Here is a 26,895-nt window from a genome sequence, read left to right on the forward strand (position 1 = left end):
GCCTCGGAACTTGGCTATTCATATTTCATTCAGTCTTCTCATTACTCAATATTCATTGTTGGATAACAATTAAAACCAAGTGCTCCAGCAGATTCTTCATTCCTCTGAGTGCTGAATACATTCAGACCTCTCCTCCTTAGGTGTTCAAGGCCCCATGCAGACAAGAGGAGCCTGAGGGTGCTCAAACTTCACTTCCCTCAATTCCTTTTCTAGTATTGTTAACTTATGAACTTATGTTGGTGGACCTCGAAGGGCAGCTGAAGTTCCCCAACCATATCGCAGCCACCACCCTGCGACCAGACATTGTCCTAGTGTCTGAGTCTACTAAGCAAGCGGTGCTGCTGGAGCTGACAGTCCCATGGGAAGATAGCTTGGAGGAGGCCTTTGAAAGGAAGCTCTCCAAGTACGCAGGACTGGTCAGCAACTGTCATCAGGCTGGATGGAGAGCGAGGTGTCTCCCAGTGGAGGTTGGTTGTAGGGGATTCATAGCCCGTTCTGTAGTTAGAGCCTTCAGCATTTTGGGCATCGAGGGAGAGAGGAAGAGGAGAGCCATCTGCAGTACCACCGATGTGGCAGAGAGGGCCTCAAGATGGCTGTGGCTCAAAAGAGGGGAGCCATGGAGTCATAAGTAGCTAGTCATATGGACACAAGCTGGGGTCTGATCAGCCCCGGCTGGGTCACCTGGAGGAGGATGTATGATGTTGAAAGACCCGAAACACTCGATGATTCCAGGAACATCACTGAAGATGTGTCCAGAAGCATCAATAGATGTATGTACACAACTTATGAAAATAGTGGTTTTAATGGAAAACATTAATACATTCTAAGTTTTTAGCATTAATTTACTTTGAATAGCTGATTTATAAAATATATATAATTATAGAGGGTCTCATGGAACTATTAATATATGCTTGCCAATAAGGATATTGTGACTTCCTGTCATTGGTTTTCTAACTTGGCCACCAGCAGATGGCTCTGCCAGTCACAAAGAAAGAGCTAAATAATGATTATGTGGATTTGCTGTAAGTTCAGATGGTTTTCCTTTAAAATGTTCAAAGTAAATTTATTATCAAAGTATAGTATATATACGTCAGCATATACAACTCTGAGATTCATTTTCTTGTGGACATTCACAGTAAATAGAAGGAATACAATAGATCAATGAAAGACCACCCCCAAAAGAATGGATAAACAATCAATGTGCAAAGGACAGCAAACTGTGCCAATATAAAAATAAAAAATAATAATAATAATAAATAACCAATAAATATCAAGTACATGAGATGAAGAGTCCTTGAAAGTGAGTCCACATGTTGTGGAAACAGTTCGGTGATGGGGTGAGTGAAGTTATCTCTTCCGTTTTAAGACCCTGATGGTTGAGAGGTGATAGTTGTTCCTGAACCTGGTGGTGAGGCTCCTGTACCTTCTTCCTGATGACAACAGTGAGAAGAGGGCATGGCCTGGACCAATTTTTCCACTACTGTATTTTGGTCATTACAGTATTGGCTTTCCTTGCACCATCCACACCATTCCTTAAAAATGAAGTATCTTATTTAAAATGCTCATAATATTTAAGACAATTCAAACATTTGTTTTGCAGATAGGACAGTCCTATGTCAGGGAAGCAATTCTCACAACCTTTCTCGAACCCCCCAGTGTGGCAGTATGTGAAGCTGCTGCCTGGGTTATTTGAATGGGGGAATGGGCATAACCAGAAACAGTGAGGGATTGTGGTGCTATACTGAGATCTGTGGAGCACTCAGTGTTATTGAGCCACACTTGCCAAATGGTCATCACTGCTGGCTTTTGCATTTATTTTTGGTTGGAAGGTGCTTCGGGCCATATCTTGCTTCCTGCGCTACTAAACTTTCAACTACTGGTCCCTCCTGCACCACAGGGTACTTGGAATCTGCCTGGCCTGCTGCGTTCACCAGCAACTTTGATGTGTGTTGCTCCAATTATTCAGTTTAGTGTCCTGCAGTCAAAACCCAGATCCAAGTTCTAATCTTCATCCAGAACCAGCTGCATACTATAAGAATATGAACTGTCTCTGAGCTCCTCAAACTTTAACATGGGGTAATATGGCAGCACACATACACAGATGTTCTGGCTGATTTTACCTGGCGGTGCAGAATTTGCAAACTAAATGTAATGTTTCACACAGGAGTCTCCAGCTTCTGACAATTTAAACAGATTTGCACATAAGAAGCATGCATCAGATTGTCATGGTTACTAAAATTTCTTTGTGTTGATTATTACCATTTCTTTATAGAAATTCCAGTAATTCTTCAAATTATCTTAATTTGTTTACATTATCCAGTCTGGATGCTGCTCAGGTTTTAAGACCCAAATTAATTAAAATAGAATCGTGTTACATTTTTATTTCCAAGTTCCTCAATAAAAAGAATGCATTTCAAGCATCGGGTGTTGCCTGTGAAGTTGAAGTGTTCCTTTATACTGGCATCATCAGTGCGTACGAGTACTGCTCATATGACCTCCCCACCATACACCATTGAGAACAGTGCATCACTGACCATGTGAAAACACTGACCATGTCAGCAAGGTGGGCGTGGATTTGCTGAGCAGAGAGCTGCATAACCATAACCATCAGCTAAAGTACCTTTGAATGGCAGGTTGGATACAGGCTCATTACTGACATCCAGTAGATTGGAAAGTTGGCACCTCCCTGGAGGTATCGGCCTTTATGAGGAGCAGATCCAGAAATCACAGGTAGTTATGAATGGGCTAACAGGGTATCAGGAGAATGGCTCCACCTGTTGACCCTTGGCAAAGGCCATTTCTCTGTATGTTAGAGCAGGGGTTCCCAACCTTTTTAATGCTATGAACCAATAACATTTAGCAGGGCATCTGCGGACCCCAAGTTGGGAACCCCTGGTCCAGATGTATTAAAACTGGCATTAACTGAAAAGTACTAATTTACCATTTTAATGATACATATCTTCATGTTATACGATTCCCTTGAATATAGAGTATAGAGGCTTTACACCTAGCTCTATTTTCAGTAAATAACATTAGGCATATACCTCTCCCCAGAATTCAGCATATATATCACCGGTTGTTGCCTTGGTAACTGGCCATAATTTGGTGACGGAGGAGAGATCACAAGCTGTCATCATTAGACCAATCACCCTGTCTCTGTTGGATTGGAAATAAAAACAAAATTAAACCGAAATATGAATAAAATTATAATACTATACACAGTTTATTACTTGTTTAATGCCATTAATTTTTTTTTTCAGATTTTTACATATTCCTATTTATTAAGTGGTGTCCAGTAATTTTATCTTTTTTTCCATTTGGATCTTCAAAACAAACATGGCAATTGAAAGAAACAAATGTCCAAAAGAGGAAACAAATACATTACACCTCCGACTTTGTTGGCTTGAATTCCATTTGCCACTTCTCCACCCATCTCACTGTTCCCTTGATTTCTTCCTAAAGTCTTCTTGATTCGCAATCAAATGTACATTACTCTAATAATTCAGTCTAAATTATCAACGTAAAGTAATAGACTCTGTGGAACCCTACTCCATATAGGCTTCCAGCCACTAGAACTTCCATTATTGACCATGGCTTTCTTTGCAACAACTCTGGGGTCAATCCTTTGGATCTTGTGGATTTCCCTTCTGATTAGTCTGCCACATGAAGCCTTGTTGAACACCTTGTAGAAATCCAAGCATCAAATCAAATGCATTAACCTCACTGACCCACCCTGCTACCTCCAAAAACAATGATTCAATTAAGTTAATGAGATATGATTTTCTAAAACAAATCCATGCTGACTGTCTTGAATTTATCTGTCTTTCTAAGTAATGATTTATATTTAATGATTTGCCCACTATTGATAATAGTTAATTGGTCTATAATTACTTGGTCTATCATGATCTCAATTTAGAGACACCATAGTTTAGGTCTTCGAGTCCCCCTGGCACCACTCCTGCAGCCAGAGGACAATGTTCAATCTTACCACAAAAAGGCATAAATTCTACAATCACCTTTTCATATTGATTCAATATTCAATTGATTCAATTTTATTATATTTGATTGAATATGGAAAACATACCTATGTGCTTGATTGTTGATATTCAATGCCCCTGCTTGCAGCAGGTCACTTAACTGTTTTCTGTTTCCAAAATGTAGTGCAAGATCAGTGGCAATGATAGCTTTCCGAATGATCTCCAGCAAATTTTCATACTCATCACCTGTCAGATTGGCGAAAATATTATGCCCTTCCAACTGGGGGAAAGAGAAAATTCAATAAACAGTACAGAAACTAGTTTTAATTTGCAATACTTTACTGAAAGTGATAAATATTTCCATTCACATTGTTGAGCATGTCTCACCTTGAATTGGCTGCTGTGGCTAATATGTTCTTGGAAGAAAAGAGTGAGCGAAATGCAGTCAGAATGTAGATATATTTAAAATAAAGTGAACAATTGTTCCTTTTTTTTTGCACTATTGAGTTTTCTTTATCAGGTCTAACATGTTTCAAATGCAGACTTCTGTCAATCACAATTCTACAGCTTCTCCATCTATTGAGCCTGGCGTTTTCATCTCTTACAAAGTAGCTCAAGGCAATTTTAAACTGTACTTGTTGCTTGCTTAAATCTAAAAGACACTACTTTATTGAAAAGTGTGAACTGCATGGTTCTGCACCTTTGATGGGTGTGACTTCTGATCCCTTGCTCATAAGCTCCAATTAGATGGCATTATAACTAACTCTCCTAGAAAAGCTAAACCATTTTGTTCATTTTTCTTCTCCAATTCTAAATTTAATTATCTTGTTAATGAACTTTTCTTCATTGTTATGTTTTATTTGTTATGTTTATTATTCAGTGTTGCGTTTGTTATGTTATGATTGCACTGCTCCTGAGAAATGCTGTCTCATTCTGCCCTGCAGAGCTGATGTACGGTTAGAATGACAATAAAGTTTTTTGAATCTTTGAATCTTGAATCTTCATCCTACCGAGTATGTTGGATCCTCTCTAATGTGATGCATGCCACTTTGAAGAAATTAAGCTATGCACCTCAAAAGTGCCTCCATCCTATGTGATTCTTTTATGTTGTCTAGCTTTCAAAGTACTTTTCCTTATTCTTTGGGAATGTGCTATTTACTTTACTATCCTTATGAAAGATGATCCCACCTAATCGCTGAAGTTATAAACATGTTGTACACCAAAGTGTCCACCACCTTGAAATGTTATCCCATTATACTTTTGCTAATACATTTATCAGCATAAATATTCATCTTTGGAATCTTCCTCTTCAACATTTCTGATATATTAAGATGCTTCAAATATTTCATTTAGAACTGACTGTGTACACTTTTAAACAAAAAAGAATTGCTAAATATTGCATAAAGTTAAATCAATCTTCAATGGTAGGCAGCTTCCTTTCTGCTCTGATAGATCTGATGCTTCTTGCTGTCTCTGTTTAATATATAAGGAGTCTTAGATCTTAAGACCATAAAGACATTGAGTGGAATGAGCGAATTCTCAAACAAGAGAAAATTTGTAGATTTTGCACCTCTGATTTTTGAATTTTCTCCCCATTTAGAAAATAGGCTACATCTTTATTCCTTCTCTACACCACATTCCATCTGCCACTTCTTTGCCCATTCTCCCAATTTGTCTCAGTCCTTCTGCAGACTCCTTGCTTCTTCAACACTACCTACCCCTCCAGCTATCTTCATATCATTGGCAAACTTGCCCATAAAGCCATCAATTCCATAATCTAAATTACTGGCTTATAACATGAAAAGAAGAGGTCCCAACACTGACTCTAGCAGAACACCGCTAGTCAGAGGTAGCCAACGGAAAAGGACCCCTCTATTCCCACTCCTTGCCCCCTGCCAGTCAATCTCCCATACATGCTAGTAATATCATGGGCTCTAATAGTGATTCGCAGCCTCATGTGCTTGTCAAAGGCCTTCTGAAAATCCAAGTACCCATCCAGTGACTCTCCCCTATCTATCCTGCCTGTTATTTCCTCAAAGAATTACACTAGATTTGTAAGGCAAGATTTCCCCTAAAAGAAACTATGTTGACTTTGGCCTATTTCATCATGTGCCTCCAAGTATCTCAAAGCTTCATCATTTATAATGAACTCCAAAATCTTTCCAACCACTGAAGTCAAGCTAACTGGCCTAAAATTCCATTTCTTCTGCCTTCCTCCCTTCTTAGAGTCTTCTGTTCAATCTTTAAATATTTCCTACCTTCCATCCTACTCTTTTAAAAAAAAATCATTAGGCTGTACTAGATGAAAGATCTCAGTGCACAGGATCACCAGACAACATTCTGCTCCACATCCCCTTTCATCACTGTTCTGCATCTGTCTATCACTAGTTCATGAAACTTCCAGCCTCTCAGAGGTCAATGGCTAAATCACTCTTCTAAAACTGATTCTAATCCCACAAATGTTTAACCAACATCTACAACTCTTCAATTATAATTGTTCTCCCCCTTAGCCACATTTCGTAAAGTGATAGAGCAGTGGAAGAAGTGCATGGAGTACAGCCAGATCTAACATATAGAGAGGCCTTGAGGAAAGAGAAGCAGAATAAACTGTGTAAACATATTAAGGTGGAAGGGCTGAAATGTGTGTACCTCAATGCAAGAAGCATCAGGAACATAGGTGATGAACTGAAAGCTTGGATAAATACATGGAATTATGATGTAGTGGCCATTACAGAGACTTGGCTGGCACCCGGGCAGGAACGGATTCTCAATATTCCTGGATTTCAGTGCTTTAAAAGGGATAGGAAGGGGGGAAAAGGGGAGGAGGGGTGGTACTGGTCAGGGATACTATTACAGCTACAGAAAGGGTGGGTAATGTAGCAGGATCCTCTTTTGAGACAGTATGGGTGGAAGTCAGGAACAGGAAGGGAGCAGTTACCCTATTGGGGGTATTCTATAGGCCCCCTGGTAGCAGCAGAGATACAGAGGAGCAGATTGGGAGGCAGATTTTGGAAAGGTGCAAAAATAATAGGGTTGTTATCATGGGTGACTTTAACTTCCCGAATATTGACTGGCGCCTGATTAGTTCCAAGGGTTTAGATGGGTTAGAGTTTGTTAAGTGTGTCCAGGACGGATTCCTGTCACGGTATGTGGACAGGCTGACTAGGGGGAATGCCATACTAGATCTGGTACTAGGCAATGAACCAGGTCAGGTTACAGATCTCTCAGTGGGTGAGCATCTGGGGAACAGTGACCATCGCTCCCTGGCCTTTAGCATTATCATGGAAAAGGATAGAATCAGAGAGGACAGGAAAATTTTTAATTGGGGAAGGGCAAATTATGAGGCTATAAGGCTAGAACTTGTGGGTATGAATTGGGGATGATGTTTTTGCAGGGAAATGTACTATGGACATGTGGTCGATGTTTAGAGATCTCTTGCAGGATGTTAGGGATAAATTTGTCCCAGTGAGGAAGATAAAGAATGGTAGGGTGAAGGAACCATGGGTGACAAGTGAGGTGGAAAATCTAGTCAGGTGGAAGAAGGCAGCATACATGAGGTTTAGGAAGCAAGGATCAGATGGGTCTATTGAGGAATACAGGGAAGCAAGAACGGAGCTTAAGAAGGGGCTGAGAAGAGCAAGAAGGGGTCATGAGAAGGCCTTGGCGAGTAGGGTAAAGGAAAACCCCAAGGCATTCTTCAATTATGTGAAGAAAAAAAGGATGACAGGAGTGAAGGTAGGACCGATTAGAGATAAAGATGGGAAGATGTGCCTGGAGGCCGTGGAAGTGAGCGAGCTCCTCAATGAATACTTCTGTTTGGTATTCACCAATGAGAGGGAACTTGATGATGGTGAGGACAATATGAGTGAGGTTGATGTTCTGGAGCATGTTGATATTAAGGGAGAGGAGGTGTTGGAGTTGTTAAAATATATTAGGACAGATAAGTCCCTGGGGCCTGACAGAATACTCCCCGGGGACTTATCCATGAGGCGAGGGAAGAGATTGCTGAGCCTCTGGCTAGGATCTTTATGTTGTCATCGTCCACGGGAATGGTACCGGAGGATTGGAGGGAGGCGAATGTTGTCCCCTTGTTCAAAAAAGGTAGTAGGGATAGTCCGGGTAATTATAGATCAGTGAGCCTTACGTCCGTGGTGCGAAAGCTGTTGGAAAAGATTCTTAGAGATAGCATCTCTGGGCATTTAGAGAATCATGGTCTGATCAGGGACAGTCAGCATGGCTTTGTGAAGGGCAGATCGTGTCTAACAAGCCTGATAGAGTTCTTTGAGGAGGTGACCAGGCATATAGATGAGGGTAGTGCAGTGGACGTGATCTATATGGATTTTAGTAAGGCATTTGACAAGGTTCCACACGGTAGGCTTATTCAGAAAGTCAGAAGGCATGGGATCCAGCTAAGTTTGGCCAGGTGGATTCAGAATTGGCTTGTCTGCAGAAGGCAGAGGGTTGTGGTGGAGGGAGTACATTCAGATTGGAGGATTGTGACCAGTGGTGTCCCACAAGGCTCTGTTCTGGGACCGCTACTTTTCATGATTTTTATTAACAACCTGGATGTGGGGGTAGAAGGGTGGCTTGGCAAGTTTGCAGATGACACAAAGGTTGGTGGTGTTGTAGATAGTGTAGAGGATTGTCGAAGGTTGCAGAGAGACATTGATAGGATGCAGAAGTGGGCTGAGAAGTGGCAGATAGAGTTCAACCCAGAGAAGAGTGAGGTGGTACACTTTGGAAGGACAAACTCCAAGGCAGAGTACAAAGTAAATGGCAGGATACTTGGTAGTGTGGAGGAGCAGAGGGATCTCGGGGTACATGTCCACAGATCCCTGCAAGTTGCCTCACAGGTGGAGAGGGTAGTTAAGAAAGCTTATGGGGTGTTAGCTTTCATAAGTTGAGGGATAGAGTTTAAGAGTCGCAATGTAATGATGCAGCTCTATAAAACTCTGGTTAGGCCACACTTGGAGTACTGTGTCCAGTTCTGGTCGCCTCACTATAGGAAGGATGTGGAAGCATTGGAAAGGGTACAGAGGAGATTTACCAGGATGCTGCCTGGCTTAGAGAGTATGCATTATGATCAGAGATTAAGGGAGCTAGGGCTTTATTCTTTGGAGAGAAGGAGGATGAGAGGGGACATGATAGAGGTGTACAAGATAATAAGAGGAATAGATAGAGTGGATAGCCAGCGCCTCTTCCCCAGGGCACCACTGCTCAATACAAGAGGACATGGCTTTAAGGTAAGGGGTGGGAAGTTCAAGGGGGATATTAGAGGAAGGTTTTTTACTCAGAGAGTGGTTGGTGCGTGGAATGCATTGCCTAAGTCAGTGGTGGAGGCAGATACACTCGTGAAGTTTAAGAGACTACTAGAGAGGTATATGGAGGAATTTAAGGTGGGGGGTTATATGGGAGGCAGGGTTTGAGGATCGGCACAACATTGTGGGCTGAAGGGCCTGTAAAGTGCTGTACTATTCTATGTTCTATTACATGATCTTCAACTAAACTCTGTTATTGCTGAAGTAAAAATTGCTTTCCTTTTGTTTCTGAGAAATACCGGTCACAAGTCCACACAATGAAGTGTGTCTTCGACTATGAGAAAGCATTATTCTCATAATCTCTTTCATTTATGGCCTCCCAAGTTATTCAAAGTTCTCCTTCACTCCTTCTCATTCCCCTCCCTCACTACTGGCTCTTTCACATCTCAAATCTTTTCTTCTTCCTATGACCCATAGGATTTAAAATCTGAAATTCCATCACTTCATTGTTCCGTTCCCATTTACTTTGAAATGTCCTTTACCTTTTCCAACCTTGATGCATTCTTCACTGTGGAAATTGGCAATCCACTTGGTTGCAACCTCGCCAAATCTACAAGCCACTTTATATACACACATTCTTTTTCTCTCTCTCCTTTTTCTCCCTCTGTCCCTCTCACTATACCCCTTGCCCATCCTCTGGGTTTATTCCCTCTTCCCTCTTTTCTTTCTCCCTCGGCCTCCTGTCCCATGATCCTCTCACATCCCTTTTGCCAATCAACTGTCCAGCTCTTGGCTCCATCCCTCCCCCTCCTGTCTTTTCCTATCATTTCGGATCTCCCCCTCCCCCTCCCACTTTCAAATCTCTTACTAGTTCTTCTTTCAGTTAGTCCTGATGAAGGGTCTCGGCCCAAAACATCGACTGTGTCTCTTCCTAGAGATGCTGCCTGGCTAAAAATTCCAGCATCTGCAGATTTCCTCGTGTTCGTGTTTTTAAAGCAATTTTTCTTTTGTTTCCCATTCAGATGCAATTTTTTTTCCTGAATAAGACAGTCGAGTCACAATTTCGATTTTATGTTTTGACTTCACATTGATCACACTTAGGGGAATATTGCCTAACTTGGTTGCAAAATTATCTCACAACATTAAAATGAATGTATTTTCATCCCATCAAAGTCAAAGGCACAGTGTCTATACAATTACTAAACATTCTCCTTTTATATGTAGACCTTAGGAAAAGACAAATGTATTTGAAATACAGATGTATTCAAAATAGTTTTCAACAAATCCGTAAGTATAGTACAGAAGCCTGTTTTTATTGCACCACATTTCAGCAGTATAAAGATTTGTTTTAAAAAGAGCATTGTATTTCAAAAACAGGGTGAACTGGCATTTATGATTGGAGGCAATGAATGCTGATCATCGCCCTGGGTACTTAAGCTTCTTCAAATACTTTAGTTATCTGTTTGCAGCAAAAAGAGAGCGTCTGGTAATTAGAAATTGAGATTTAGAAGGAGCCACTGGCAATCTATATAACTTTGGCAAGTGACACAATGTCTCCTCAAACAAACAAGTCAAAGGACTTTGAGTCATGCACACCAAAAGCAGAAAAAATATTTAATTCTATGTAAAATCATGTGCTGAGTTAAAGTATTGGAGAAATTCGAGGATTTAAAGTAGACATGTCACCAGGATCTGATTGACTGCACACTAGGATTTTAAAGAAAGAATTTTAATGTGCAGAATTGTGAGGTGATGCTGTTCAGTAAGAGAAATCGAATGTAGATTATTTGATTTCTACTAGATTACTGGGGTTGCATGGCAGCATAGTGGTTAGCACAAGGCTTTAGAGTAAAGACATCCCAGGTTCAATTCCCAGTGTTGCCTGTAAGGAGTCTGTATGTTCTCCCTAGGGGTTTCCTCTGGGTGGTCCAGTTTTCTCCCACAGTCCAAAGATGTACTGGTTGGTAGGTTCATCTGTCATTGTAAATTGTCCCATGATTAGGCCCAGATTAAATTGGGGGATTGCTGGGCAGTGTGACTTGAAGGGCTGGAAGGGCCTATTCTGCCAGATATCCAGATAGATAGATAGATAGATGGATACTGAAAGTGAGTGAAGTATAAAGGGATCTAGATGCTCTGGTGCATGAATGACAAAACAGTAACATGCAAGTCCAACAAGTAGCTGAGAAGGCAAGCAGCATTTTGGCCTTCATTGCAAAGGAGTTGGAGTTTTAAAATAAAGAGGTTTTATTATAATGGACAGCATGTTGGCAAATCCTCCTCTATAGTTTTGGTCTTCTTTCCTACAAAATTATACAGTAACTTTGGAGGCAACCCAAGGGAGATTCACCAGACTAATTCCGGTGACAAGAGGGTTATTCTGCCAAGGGGGTCTGAACAGCCTGTACTCTTTGGAGTTTAGAAGATTTGGTGGGGTGGGGGTGGGGGGGAACAACATTCAAGCATACAAGAACCATAACAAGGTAGATGTTGGGATGGTTTCATTGGTAGGATACTCTCCAACGAGGGGATTTACTGTAACTACAGGATAAAACTGAGGAATGCAGAAATTTATTCTCACAGAACCAGGTGAATCTCTGGATTTGTTTGCCCTAGTAGATGGTGGAAGCCGGAACATTAGAAGTATTTAAAGCAGAGCTGGACAAATATTTGATGATAAGGAAATAGCTGGTATTGAGAAGTGGTATAGGAGAGGAGTTGAGGTCAGCACGTGGTAATATTCGATAGTGGGGCAGGCTTAAAGGACTTGCTGGCTTACTCCTACTCCTATTTCCCTGAGTTCTTTTGTTCTTGTGAAATTAAAGAGAGAAAAAAATCCATCATGCAAAAAATTTCACCATATTTCTTTCTTCCTACAACAGATGAAACGACCCAGAAAGAACATGAAGAATTAGTTTGATCTTTAAAATCTACTGCTCATTTGCAAAAGTAAATTTTTAGTTTAAATTAAGCTGTGTGGCAGTAATTAAAGAACAAAGGTTAAAGATTAGCATTATTTGTCACATCTGCATCAAAACATGCAGTGAAATGTGTCATTTGCATCAAATATAATCAGTGAGGACTGTGCTGGGCGGTCTGCAAGTATTGCCACACTTCCAGAGCATGCCCACAAATCATTAACCCTAACCATACATACTTTAGGGATGTGGGAGGAACTCTGAAGCACTCAGAGGACACCCAGGCTGTCACGGGGAGAAAGAATAAACTGCTGACATACAGTGGCAGGGATTGAACCCTGATCTTTCACTGGCACTGAAAATTGTTGCTTTATGAAATTATTTTTTTCATAAGGGATGTGACCATGCCACCATATCATGTTGCAATGTACTGTTAAAAATTCATTTAAACTTGAATAGACAAATTGCAAACAGTAGAGTTTATATAATATTGAAACCACTGGAAATATATAATCTCTGTACAGTATATGAATATTCAATCTTGCATTGAGAAGATCACAGTAAAGTTGATAAAAGTACTTGATTTGACAAATATTCATTCTTTCTTAAATTTACATTCAAAATTACCTACACTACGACAAATGTAAAACCTGTGTAAAACCTGGCATGAATTGCATGGATTTTCCAGGGAAAATCCTCAATTCCTTGCATAACAACTCCATTTCCACACGCAGCTTTTGGCAATTTCTGTAGGCAGTCTGTTTTTCTCCACCATTCTGCTGAGCCCAATGAGGGATACAAAGTTGCAATAATTTTCACAACTTCTGATGGAAAACCTGTTGAAACATCCTATGCAAAACTCAACCTGACACAAAGATGGCTTCACCATTAATTTCACAGGAGGGGAACAACCAGAGAAATTAACAACTTGTATTTTTAACTCCACTACTGCAATTTGACATTCCTACCCTCGGCACAATTCTCCACAGCTTCTGAGACCACTGATTATTGTTAGAAGAGGGACAGTTTGGCATGCATTTCATTACTATCTACAGACAAGGGATATTTTTGTACATTAGTCTGTGTTAGAGAAGTGTTCCACCAATGAGTAAAAATTATTCATTTAACACAGGTCTCAAATCAGGTCCTGCATTCAAGATTTATAATTAAATAGTTAAGCAAAATACAACAGAGGTCATGAATTTTATCTGTATTTAATACTTTTGCACAAAAGGCATAGAAGATGAAATATATACACCAGGCACAGAGATCAGACAAGGAAAATAGTGAAAGATCCAACTTCAGATATTAACATTTATTGAGTATTCAGAAAATGCCTGAAATATTTATCAGGCCTGGTTGCAACTGTGGGAAAAGAAACAGAGGTAAAGTTTCAGATCAAACACTGTTCATCAGAACTGGAAAGGAAGAAAAAGAAGCGCATTAAGCTACAGGGAGGATGTGGCAGAGAAATGTCTTTGATAGGGCAAAACTAGAGTAACCATGGGGATGAGCTGTAAAAAATGTCAATGAATTAATGGGAGCAATTAGAGAACACAGAAATGATTGTGGGAGTCGTGAAAAGAAAACCAGGAAAACACGCCAGGCAGGTCAGGCTGGGTATGCCCTTCATTTTCAGAGAAACAAAAAAAAAAGAATGCTGTACCACTATCACAGATTGAAGACTAATCCCGGACAGAAAAATAAAGTTAACAAAGTTGTGGAATTAAATGAGGTGTCTAGAAGGCTACAACGTGCCTAGATGGAAGAAGAGGTGCTCTTCCTCAAGCTTGCAATGGGTTTTGTTGTTCCAGTATAATCAGACATAGATCGATTGGTCAGAGTGGGATTGGTTTGGAGAAATAAAGTTGCAGGCAACAGAAATTTTCAAATATATAAAGAGTAAATGTTCTTTTTCCCCAGATATATGAAGAGTAAAAGATAGGCAAAAGCGGATACTGGGTCACTGGAAAATGATGCTGGAGAGGTAGCAATGGGGGACAAAAAAATTGCGGACAAACTGATAAGTATTTCACGTCAGAGACTTCACTTTGGAAAACACAAGAGTATGGGAGAAATTCAAGAGCAGAAGTGAGTGTAGTTGTTATTACTGAGGAGAAGGTGTTTGGCAAAGCTGAAAGGTCTGAAAGTAGATGTCACCTGGATCAGAAAGACTGCACGCCGGGGTTCTGAAAGAGGTATAGTAGCTGAAGAGAATGTGTAGGCATCAGTCATGATGTTTCCAGATTCACTATATGTTGGAATGGTTATGGAGGACTGGAAAGTTGTAAATGTCATTCCACTCTTTCAGAAGGGAGGGAGACAAAAGTTATGAAAATTACTGGCCAATTAGCAAAAGATTAGGTCTTGAGGTACGTTTAGACACATGATAAAATAGGCCAAAGTCAGCATAGTTCCCTTAAGGGGAAATTTTGCCTGCCAAATCTGTTATAATTCTTTGAGGAACTAACAAGCAGGATAGATGAAGGAGAGTCAGTTGCTGTTGTTTAGCTGGATTTTCAGAAGGCCTTTGGCAAGGTCCCACACATGAGGCTGCTAAAGAAGAGCCCAAGGTATTACAGGAAAGATACTGGCATGGACAGAAGATTGGCTGACTGGCAGGAGGCAAAGAACAGGAATAATGGGGGCCTTTTCTACTTCGTTGCCAGTGACTAACTGTGTTCTGCAGGGGTCAGTGTTGGGACTACTTCTTTTCATGCTATACGTCAGTGATTTGGGTGATAAAATTGATGGCTTTGTTGCCAAGTTTGTGGATGATACAAAGACAGTTAGTAGGGCAGGTAGTGTTGAGGAAGCAGGGAGTCTGCAGAGAGACTTGGACAGATTGGAAGAATGGGCAAGAACTGGTAGATGGAATATAGTGTAGAGAAGTGTATGGCCACACACTTTGGTAGAAGGAATAAAGGTGTAAACTATTTTCTAAACAGGAAGAAAATTCAAATATCAGAGGGACTTGGGAATAATTATGTAGGATTTCCTAAAGGTTAACTTGCAGGTTGAGTCAGTGGTAAGGAAGGTAAATGCAATGTTAACATTTATTTTGAGAGGACTAGAATATAAAAGCAAGGATTCAGAGGCTGAGGCTTTATAGGCATTGGCCATATCACACTTCAAGCATTCTAACTAATTTTGGACCTCTTATCTATGGAAGGATGTGCTGGCATTGTTGAGGGCCCAGAAGAGGTTCACGGAAATGATCCTAGGAATGAAAGGGTTGAAGTATGAGGATGGTATGTTGGCTCAGGGCCTGTACTCGCTGAAATTGAGAAGAATGACGGGGTTCTCACTGAAACCCATCAAATATTGAAAGGGCTAGGTGGAGTGGATGTTTCCTGTAATGGGGGAGTCTAGGACCAGAGGGCACAGCATCTGAATGGAAGGACATCCCTTTTAAAAAAAAGAGTTGAAAGAAATTTCTCTAGTCAGAAGGTGGTGAATCTGTGGAATTTATTGCCACAGATGGCTGTGGAGGCTAAGTCATGGGTATATTTAAAGCAGAGGTTGATGGGTTCTTGATTAGTAAGGGTGTCAAAGGTTATGGGGAGAAGGTAGAAGAATGGGGTTGAGATACATCAGCCATGAGAGAATGGCTGAGCGGACTTGATGAACTGAATGACCTAATTCTGCTCCTATGGCTTATAGCCTAATGGAGTTTCAGGTTTGTCCCTACCAAATAAACACAGGTGCTTGGCAAAGCAGTATCGCATTTTGAGTTTTGTTTCTCTAAAGTAGAGACTGTGAAACTGAATGCAGTAAGTCACTCTGATTTCACCCTATCAGAGACATCCCCAATCCTACCCTATTATCCTTGCAGTTTAACAAGCTTCCTTTCTCTAACTTCCAGTTCTAATGAATGTTTTAGGCTTGAAACATTAATTCCACTACTCTCCACACGGATGTGGCCTGACTACTATTTCCAGTAATCTCTGTTTATATTTCAGATTTTGAACATCTGCAGTCTTTTTGTTTTCAATACTCCAATAAATGTTTCTATCTACCAATTAAGTCCCAGTCAGTACCTTTATGTCTCTTACATAAATATATAGAGTGCACTACAATCTGTTGACAGCTAGAGCAAATTCAGGTTATGTCCTGATGCAGGGTTTTAAGCTGAAACATTGACTCTACAGATACTGATTAACCCACTGACTTCTTCCAGCATTCTGTTTGTGTTTCAGGTTTAATCTTTGAACCACGTAGAACAATGAGACGATAGGAAATTACAGTTTAAGTAGGTTTACAACATTCATTATAGATTCATGAATGAAGAATGAACCTCTGATAAAGACACCAAGAGACAGCTTTCTGATAGGAATCAAATCTTTCCTGGAAGGCAGTGGGAAACTTTTAATTTAAATATCAAAATAAAATTCCTTTGTTGGCATAACTTCAGTTTTCAGATTCATTATATTGTGTATGTATTTGCTATTATGAAAGAATAAAATTCCTGAAGGATTACAGTAATAATATTCATGCAGTTGGAAAATTCATCTGTAGTTTTAAAGAACATTTAAAGAATGAAAGACTTTGGCTGGAATAACTACAAAACTATCTGATCACTATCATAAACTGGGAGGTATGCATAAAGAATTGAATCAGCAAAGCATGCAGAAAAAGCATGTACGATGTTAGAGTTTAACTTTTACATTAATTGGGAATAAATGCAGATAGATCAGATGCTAGAGATGATAAACCTTCAAAATGCATTAACAATAATTTTCTTGAGAACTGGTGACTAAATTAGAAAGCATGCTGGAATCATAATATGTAAAACTCTAATCACACTCACATTTCCCACTATTTCAAACGTATATCCATATTCAAATTTGACATGCTCAGATCCATACAACACTATATATTCACCCACATACACAGCAGCACACCTCCATTGCCTTTGCAAGAGAAGCTGAAGCATAAACAGTAACAGCTGCAAAAGTTCAGTGAAGCTCAGCCTATGTCCAAGGGCTTAAAGAGGAGAATGACAATAACAGTTGGTGCAGCCATAACATGTTCCTGGAATTCATGACCAATTCTATTTCAACATTTGCAAACCCAATCGTTTTGCCAAGCTTGATGCTGATATCTGAGTTGTTATTTTAGACAAGCAGAAACTACCCAATGGGAATATTTTGGAGAGCCCAATTGCCATTAGCATATAACATGTAGCACCAGAGGTCCCAACACACTAGACTACTGTTATACTATCATAAAGAAAGCCTACTGTTCCATACCCAGACTGCATTTCGCTAAATTAGATCACTTGTTTGCCCTTCTTCTACCTGCATATAGGCAGAGATTAAAGACCAAAGCTCCAGAGATTAGGACAACAAAGAAGCAGTCGTGGGAGGCAGAAGTGCGGCTACGGGATTGCTTCGAGACAGTGCACTGGGCCATGTTCAAGGACTCATCTGGGGCTCTAGATGAATACACCATTGTTGTAACGGACGTATTAAAATAGCTGTAGATAAGTTTCCCCCCCGCACCCCCAAAATCATTCAGTCTTCTCCAATCAGAAGCCCTGGATGCACCATGATCGGAGGCCAGATCAGAGGCATTCAAGTCTGGTGACTAGAAAGTTACAAGAGTTCCAGGTACGATCTCTAGAAAGCCATCTCACAGGTGAAGTGGCAATTCCAGACCAAACTGAATCAACCAATGATGCTTGACAGTTGTGGCAGGATTTGAATACTATCCCCTCTTGTAAAGCGACATAGGTGACAGCAGGTCTCTGCTTCCAGATGAGCTCAGTGCCTTCTATGTTTGCTTTGACTGTCAAAACATGGAGGAACCACCCACAAACACCCACATCTGCTGAAGTTACTATGATTTCAGTCTCTGAAGCTGACATGTGAACAGCCTATAGGAGGGTGAACCCACGAAAAGCAACTGACCCACATAGGCAACCTGGCCAAGTACTAAAGACTTGTGCTGATCAACTAGCTGGAATGATCACTGAGATCTTTAACCTCTTGCTTCAGCAGTGTGTGGGACCAACGTGCTTCAAGCAGGCTTCAATTATACTGGTGCCCAAGAAAACCTGCCTTAATGACTATCGCCCAGCAGCACTCACATCCACAGTGATAAAGTGTTTGGAAAGGCTGGGGATGAAACATACCAACTCCTGCATGAGAAACAACTTAGATCAGCTCCAATTTGCCTACCAGATCAATAGATCCATAGCAGATGCCATCTTACTCAACCCTGGAAACATCTGGACAGCAAAGATACATACATCAGGATGTTCTTTATCAACTATAGCTCAACATTCATAACCATCATCCCCTCAAAACTAATCAATAAGCTCCAAGACCTTGGCCTCAATACCCCCTTGTGCAATGAGATCCTGGATTTCCTCACATGCAGACCCCAGTCAGTTTGGATTGGCAACATTTCCTCCATGATCCCCATCAGCACAGGTGCACCACAAGGCTGTATGATTAGTCTCCTGCACTACTTGCTTTACACTTATGACTGTGTGGCTAAGCTCAGCTCCAATCCCATATTCAAGTTTGCTGATGATACCACTGTCGTAGGCCAAATCAAAAGTGGAGATGAATTAGCGTATAGGAGGGAGATTGAAAATCTAGCTGAGTGGTGTCACACCAACAACCCGTTACTCAATGTCAGCATGACCAAGGAGGTGATTATAGACCTCAGGAGAAAGAAACCAAAGGTCCATGAGCCAGGCTTCATCAAAGGGCCAGAGGCGGAGACAGCTAGCAACTTTCCTGGGTGATATTATTTTGGAGGACCTTTCCTGGGCCCAGCACACAACCGCAATTACAAATAAAACATGGCAGCCCCTCTCCTTCCTTAGAAATTTGCAGAGATTTAGCTTGACATCTATAACTTTGACTAACTTCTATCAATGTGTGGTGGAAACTATATTGACCAGCTGCATCACAGCCTAGTATGTAAACACCAATGTCCTTGAATGGAAAATCCTACAAAGAGTAGTGGATATGGTCCAGACCACCACGGGTAAAGCCCTCCCGACCATTGAACACATCTACATGAAATGCTGTCGCAGTAAAGCAGCATCCATCATCAGGGATCCCCACCACCCAGGTCGTGCTCTCTTCTCACTGTTGTCATCAGGAAGGTGGTACAGGAGCCTCAGGTCTCACACTATCAGGTTCAGGAAGAGATAGTACTCCTCAACCATTAGGCTCTTGAACCAAAGGGGATAATTTCACTTGCCTCTTCATTGTAGTATTCCCACAACCAATGGACTCACTTTCAAGGACTGTTTACCTTATGTTCTTGATATTTATTATTTCATCTTTTTGTAGTTGCACAGTTTGTTGTCTTCTGCACTCTGGCTGAATGCCCTGTTTGGGAGGCATTTCATTGATTCCGTTACGGTTATTATTCTTTAGATTTACTGAATATGCCCACAAGAAAATGAATCTCAGGATTGTATATGATGATATATATGTACTTTGATAATAAAATTTACTTTGAACTCTCTTCTGTGGATTTTTCCACTTCTGATATTCTCTTATTTAACAATATTTATGTTTTCCCCCATAATGGAAAGCCCTTGCTCCCTCCCCCACCAAGATAACAATAGTGGGGCTTAGCGATGACAGTAGTGTTGACAGATAAACTGGTTATACAAGGTCTTGATGGAAATAGTAATTGTCTTGCACTTGTGGCATGAAAGTCATCTGCTATTTATCAACTCACAACTAAATGCTGTTTAGATTTTACTGCATTAATGTTGGTAACTGAGCTCAGGCTGCATCTTACTAGAATTTCACGGCAATGAATCTCCCCTGACGGCATTGCCAGAAAGGACCTCCAGTAGTTGCTTTCTTACTTTTTCTTCTAATCTGCATGACCATCAGTTTATCATGATGCAGAAAGCCCATGAATTGAGAGACATTCTGTGTGGTTCCCCGGAACAGTTAATGCAGAGGAAATGTTTATGTGGACAGCCATGTGTCTTCCATGAAGTTCTAGCTTATTGATGTAAGATCAACTGTTCCCAGAGCTCCCTGGCCATATGGCATCTATTAGGATTTCCTGTGTATGATTATAATCCAGTTGAATATTAAAGAGGGGGAATCCTCTTGTAATTCTGTTACATTTCTTTAATCTGTGATGTATCTTTGGCTCCAAAGGTAGTCATAGCCGAAGGGTGGTAGTGGGGACGAGCTTCCACTGCTAAACAAATGCTCTTCATGGCGTGCGTCTCAAACAGCCTCTGACAACCAAGTCCAACTCCTGGCCTTCACGTGTGGGATAGATCTTATGCCCGGCACAGCTGTTCTCACTGACAGGAGAAGGGGCAAAGGCAGGCCACTGGCACCTTAAAACCAGTTGCTCTGGGCAGATGGGGCTCGTTAACCACAGATGGTAGCTCATCTAGGAGAGGGAAACTCCGATTTCAAACCTCCGCTGCCTTGCAGCTATACCCACTCACGGGAAAGGCTTTGGGAATAAACCCCAAGGAAAAATCCGGAGTCGGAGTCCTGAAGGCGGCTGACTGCTGTACCCAGCGCTGGCACGGCAAATCCTGCGAGGCTGCTGGCACCAGACTGTATCGACTTTCGTTGTTCCTTTGGACCTGTCATCAGCATGGAGAGGGGGGTCCCACTGCATGGGCAACAGACAGATCTCCATATCAACTCTGCCCTGGCTTGCGCCCTGGAGAGGCCACTCTCAGTGACTACCAGAGACGCAGTACCCATGGTCGACCACGACCGATGGAGGCCACACGATGGATCTTCCCAGAGAATATGGGTGCAAACCATCATCCTCTGCATCACTGGCAAAACGCTTACTATTTGTTAAATTGAAGAAGGTTGACTGCATTGTCAAATACAGGGTTTAAAACTGTGGTTTTGGTTGCAAACACAAAATATTCTGCAGATGCTGGGATCAAAGCAACACTCACAACATGCTGGAGGAACCCAGCAGGTCGGGCAGCATCCGTGGAAACGATAAGTCGACGTTTCGGGCCAGAACCCTTCGTCAGGTCTGAAGAGGGAAGGGGCAAAGGCCCTACAAAGAAGGTGGGGGAGGGTTGGAAGGACAAGGCTGGTAGGTTCAGTTGAAAAACCAGTAATTTGAAAGACAAAAGGATGGGGCAGCTGAAGCAGGGAGATGATAGGCAGCTGGGGGAGGGGGCAGAGTGAAATAGGGATAGGGGAAAGGAGGGGGAGGGAATTACCGGAAGTCGGATAATTCTATGTTCATACCAAGGGGCTGGAGACTAACTAGACAGTATATGAGGTGTTGCTCCTCCAACCTGAGTTTAGCCTCATCATGGCAGTAGAGGAGGCCATGTATGGACATATCTGAAACAGAATGGGAAGCAGAATTGACGTGGGTGGCTACCGGGAGATCCTGTCTGTTGCAGGAGCATCTAAAATTCATAGAATTAACAGTAAGTAATGAATCCTGTTCAGCGATTGGTTGGAAGGTAGAAGGCAGAGTAAGGGATATTGTTGAATTTTCCTCATCTGAGAGGAAATCACTGTGTCATAGGGGGGTGGCTGGGAACGGACCCAAGTGCAAGACACAGACACTGAAGTATTAGGGACAGGACTAGGATACAGGGTGAGGGCTAGGACATGGGCACAAAAATCAGGAACCCGGAACAGGACTGGACAAGAGAGCTAGGAGCCAGGGCTTGGACTCTGAGCCAGAGACTGGTCAAGGACCCAGAACCTGGATCTTGCCTCTGGCTCGGACCCCAGAACTAGGCAAAGACGTGACTTGGCTGGCAGGCAGGACAAGGCTGGAGTCTTCAGGCTTGAGGCGAGGCTTGAGAGTAGAGGCTTGAGGCTTGGGGTTTTAAAGCTTGGCTTGGGTCTTGAAGCTCCTCCTGGGCAGGGCGTGGTACCCCACCCAACGGAGGCAAGGGACAGGAAGGGACAGAACCAACTGCAGGGTAACGGCAATATGGACTGGCTTACCCGACGGAGGCAAGGGACAGGAAGGGACAGAACCAACCGCAGGATAACGGCAAGATGGCCTGACTTACCCGGCGGAGGCAAAGGACAGGAAGGGAGCTAGGTAGAGGGTGGCTCCAGGACAAGACTTCAGGCGAGACGAAGTGAGTGTTACTATCAAGACAAGGCAAGGCTTCAGGCAATGCAAGGTGAGACAAGAACTTCAGGAGAGGCGAGAGTTACCGGCAAGACAAGGCAAGGCTTCAGGCGAGGAAACAGAAGGCAGGGGAAGGGATACAAGGAGTAAGGGCAAGAACAATCCAACCGCCATGCCCTGATCTCTGGATCCAGCCAGCCCCAACGAGAATCAGCTGCCTACAATTAGTGCTCAACAGGAATAGTAACAGGGTAGACAGGAAAACCTGGAGCAAGGGTCGATGGACTGGACTGCGAACCGGAATGCGGACTTCATGGACCGGACCATGACACACTGATGTTGTCCCATGAGGAAGTGCATTGGAATCTCAACTGTTCACTGTGTTTATTAATGAGATAAATAATACATAGTCATATATCTAGTTTCACAGATGACACAAAGATTGGTGGCTTTGTAAGCAGTGTAGAGAAAATTGTAAAATTTCAACGAGACATTGATAGATTAAGCGAGTGGGCAATACTGTGGTAGATGTAGTGTGAGGTCATCCACTTGGAAGCAAAATAGATACATCCGACCATTTCTTTCAATGTAGAAAAACTTGGTGGCATAGCCTTCGAAATTTATAAAAATAACAGAAGTCTTAAAAAAAATTACAAAGACGTGAAAGCATTAAGGAATAATTAAAAACATCCCAGGTCATACCCTGGATTAGAGAGTATGAGCTGGAAGGCGAGAATGGATAAACTTGACTTGTTTTCTCTAGTGGCGGAGACTGAAGGGAGACCTGATAAGAGTTTCTAAAATCATGAGAGGCATAGATACAGTGGACAATCAGAATGCTTATCCCAGGGGAGAAATGTGGAATACCAAAAGGAATAGCATTAAGTTAAGAGACAGAAAGTTTAGAGAAAATTTATGGGACTAGATTTTTTACAGAGTGTGGCAGGTGCCTGGAATGTGGAATGGTAGTGGAATCGGATACGACTGTGTCATTCTTAAGTCTTTTTAGCTTGGCCCATTTTTTATATTTTCTAAAAATAATTGAAGTCTTCAAAATAAATAAAGCAATAAAGAAATGAAAATATTAAGGAATAAATAATGCATCAAGTAGAAAGAAAAGTATTTCTGTTGTAAAAATTCCTGGAAAGAAATCCTCATTCACATGATGTCAGGTGACTATTACACCCTCATGAGACCAATGCAGATTGGGGGACCGCTTCGTCGAGCACCTCTGCTCTGTCCGCCACAACAGACAGGATCTCCCGGTAGCCAACCACTTCAACTCTGCTTCCCATTTCCATTCAGATATGTCCATACATGGCCTCCTCTACTGCCATGATGAAGCTAAACTCAGGTTGGAGGAGCAACACCTCATATACCGTCTAGGTAGTCTCCAGCCCCTTGGTATGAACATAGAATTCTCCAACTTCTGGTAATTTCCTCCCCCTCCCTTCCTCTATCCCTATTTCACTCTGCCCCCTCCCCCAGCTGCCTATCACCTCCCTGCTTCAGCTCCCCCATCCCTTTGTCTTTCAAATTACTGGTTTTTCAACTGAACCTACCAGCCTTCTCCCTCCAACCCTCCCCCACCTTCTTTATAGGGCCTCTGCCCCTTCCCTCTTCAGACCTGACGAAGGGTTCCAGCCCAAAACGTTGACTCATCGTTTCCACAGATGCTGCCCGACCTGCTGAGTTCCTCCAGCATGTTGTGAGTGTGGTTCTGGTTGCACACTTGACAAATGTTACCACCTCTGTGGTGAAGTAGAATCCATGAAAACATTGCTCATTTCTTAAATGCACATACAACAATTGTTTTTAAGTGCTCTTGCTGATACTTCTTCCTAACCACAGCTGTTCTCTTTTATTCCTCTCCTCTTGCAGTTGGTCTCCAATGCTGCTTTCCGGACTTCTTATTTGTACCACCAATAGGGAATGTTAAGACTATAACTTGAGATAACTGTAGTTAATAAGGGAAGTTATCCCAGAAGGTTCTTTTTCCAAGAACAAAAATGAGGCAACCACTTTGCTGGGAGTGTACTACAAGCCTCTGAACAGTCATTAACAGATTGAATAATACAGAAATAAGACATTTCAACTTCCAGTATTTACAGTGATTGCCCAAGAATCAAATTTAAAAATGCATCCAGAAGAGCTTTTTGATTCCATACATACATAGTTCTACAGGGGAATGGTGATACAGGGCAAATTGTAGGGGTGTAGTCAGATAAGCGATAGGAATGTCAGTAGTTCAGCATTTTGAATAAAATAACTATTACTGAAAGTTTCAAGATAATCATGGAAAAGGATAAGGATGGACTGAAAATTGGGGTTCAGAACTAGAATAAGACTGATTTTAATATCATCAGGCAGGACCTAGCAAAATTACTCTGGGAGCAGTTATATGGATGTAAGTCTTCATCCCACAAATTGAACTAATTCAAAAGAAAATAATGAGGATTCCTCATATTCCCAAGAGATTAAGATTAAGTCCTAAGAATCTTGGATGCCAAGGAATACATGGAGTGGCACGAGGCTAACAAGAAGATATGTAAAGTATCAATATTGTACTCATGGAGTTGAACCTTGTAAGCCATCTGACAGTATGATTAAATCATATATTCTGACACTTCTGGAGCCACATAATGTTGGAGTGATACGTTGATTATAATTCCGGCAGTTCTTGAGCAATTTATGTTTTTTATTGTAATAGAAAGAAAAACACATATTATAGTATATCTGATGAGAAGTCATTGACTCCTCCACCGCTTCTGCACGACCAGCTGAGAATTTCTAGCATCTTCTCTTTTTTTTCAAAGTTCCAGGATTTGTAGTGCTTTGCTTTTAGGTCACACTGAGGTATTTTGAATGTCATTGATTCAAGTGTATGATATTAATATGATGGCTGAACATAGTTGCATCAAGCTATTAAGTACATTTATTAAATTAAGAAAGTTAAGTAAAAATTATGACAAGAGTCCAGAATTGAGAAAAGCAGGTAGAGAACAGAAAGTAAATAATGATAATGTGATTTGCAGTTTCAATAGTAAAACTAGACCCCCTCGGAATAGGGATAGATGTAAGGTTCTGGGAATGCTAGTGCTAAATAAATATATATCTACCAGTAAAGAACATATACAAACTCGATGTTGTGCATTACACAACAACTACATCCACAGACTCCTTACTTTGCGTGGTTTAACAACATTTCTGAAAAAGCATGTCTATGGTAATCCTACCTGTAAGATAGCAACTGTCTGAGAGAAGTGATGCTGCTCCATTGTGGAGCTGGAGTACAGAGCAGCCAGTGGATGATCAAACTTTTGTAGATAGCTGTTAGTATAACCTCTGTGGTCTAGGTCATGACACAAACAAGCCACAAGGAGACTTTTTCTCTTTTCATGAAAACAAAAGGGAGAGAAAAAGAAATAGTTATAAATCTATTCTTAATAATACCTGTGTTTGAATATAACATGGAACATTATGTAAAATGGCAACTTAAGATACTTCCTCACAAATATTCAGTCGATGGTATGAATGTTGAAGTTGCTGTGGGTAGTGAAAAATGTTGCCTAAAGCTACAGCAGGATATAGATCAGATGGAAAATTGGACAGAATGTTGGCAGATGGAATTTAATACCAAAAGGTGATGCATTTGGGAAGTGAAATAGGAGTAGGGCATCTAGTAAATGGCAGGGCACCAAGGAATGTTGACAAATAGAGAGACCCAAGTTCAAGAACATAATTCTCTAAAAGCGATAACAGATATATAGGGTTGTAAAGAAAGCATATGGCATGCTTACTTTCATAGGTCAAGTCACAGTATACTGGAGTTGTAACATGACAACTTTTCAAAACACTAGTAAGAATGTTTGAAATTTTGTTTGCAGTTCTGGTTGCTGTACTGTAGGAAAGATGTGATTGCACTGGAAAAGGGTGCAGAGCATATTAATCAAGATGATGCCTGGATTGGAGGACTTTAGTAATGAGGAGAGAATGAATAAACTGTGTTTGGTTTCCTTGGAGGGAAGGAGGCTCAGAAGCAACCTAATAGAGGTATAAGAGGGTTGATCAGAGTAGATAATCAGAGAAGATAAAGTTATCAAAAAAGAAACAAGAGGGCACATGTTGAAAATGAGAGATCAGAGCTTAAAGTAGATTTTACACAGAGAATGTTTGAATATCTGGAACTCACTGTTAAAGGCAGTGGAGTTAAATACAATTATCACTTTCAAGAGTCATTCAGACTGACATTTAAATAGGGAAGGTACAGAAGAACGTAGATCTAGTGAGGGGAAGTGGGATTAGTGTATATAGGTAAAATTTATGTGGTGCGCAGAATGGCCAAGTTCTGTGCTGTACAACTCTATGACCCAATTATACAACTTTGTCCAAAATGAGATTAAATAATTCAATCGTTTACCACTCGAGGAGAACTTGCCAACAGAAGTCAGTGTGATGGCATCATGCTACACTGTTCGACAATATTTCATTGCACAACATAATTTGAAGAAGTAGTTCTGCACATACATTAGGTTCATAACTCTTGTTAAGTAGTACCTAAGCTTACTGGGCTTTAATAAGTAAAGGATGTTCCAATGATGGAAATGAATTCTACACGTGGGCATTTCTAAATTGCTAACTCCTTTCGAAGATCGCTGAGCA

The 26,895-nt window shown here is 41.3% G+C and overlaps 1 protein-coding gene across 11 annotated transcripts in view; it reads right to left on the reverse strand.

Annotated features, from left to right (window-relative positions):
- The window catches only part of pde10a (phosphodiesterase 10A), a 464,697-nt gene that overhangs the window by 25,919 nt on the left and 411,883 nt on the right, over positions 1–26,895 (reverse strand). For all 11 annotated transcript variants that reach the window (XM_072265304.1, XM_072265305.1, XM_072265308.1 and 8 more), the window contains 3 exons: positions 25,470–25,625; positions 4,085–4,257; positions 3,045–3,156 (listed from right to left, as the gene is read on the reverse strand). In XM_072265304.1, the coding sequence (XP_072121405.1) occupies positions 3,045–3,156; positions 4,085–4,257; positions 25,470–25,625 (441 nt within the window). The remainder of the gene's footprint in view (positions 1–3,044; positions 3,157–4,084; positions 4,258–25,469; positions 25,626–26,895) is intronic.

This window comes from Mobula birostris, chromosome 8 (assembly GCF_030028105.1).
Source record: "Mobula birostris isolate sMobBir1 chromosome 8, sMobBir1.hap1, whole genome shotgun sequence".
Classification (NCBI taxonomy): Eukaryota; Metazoa; Chordata; class Chondrichthyes; order Myliobatiformes; family Myliobatidae; genus Mobula; species Mobula birostris.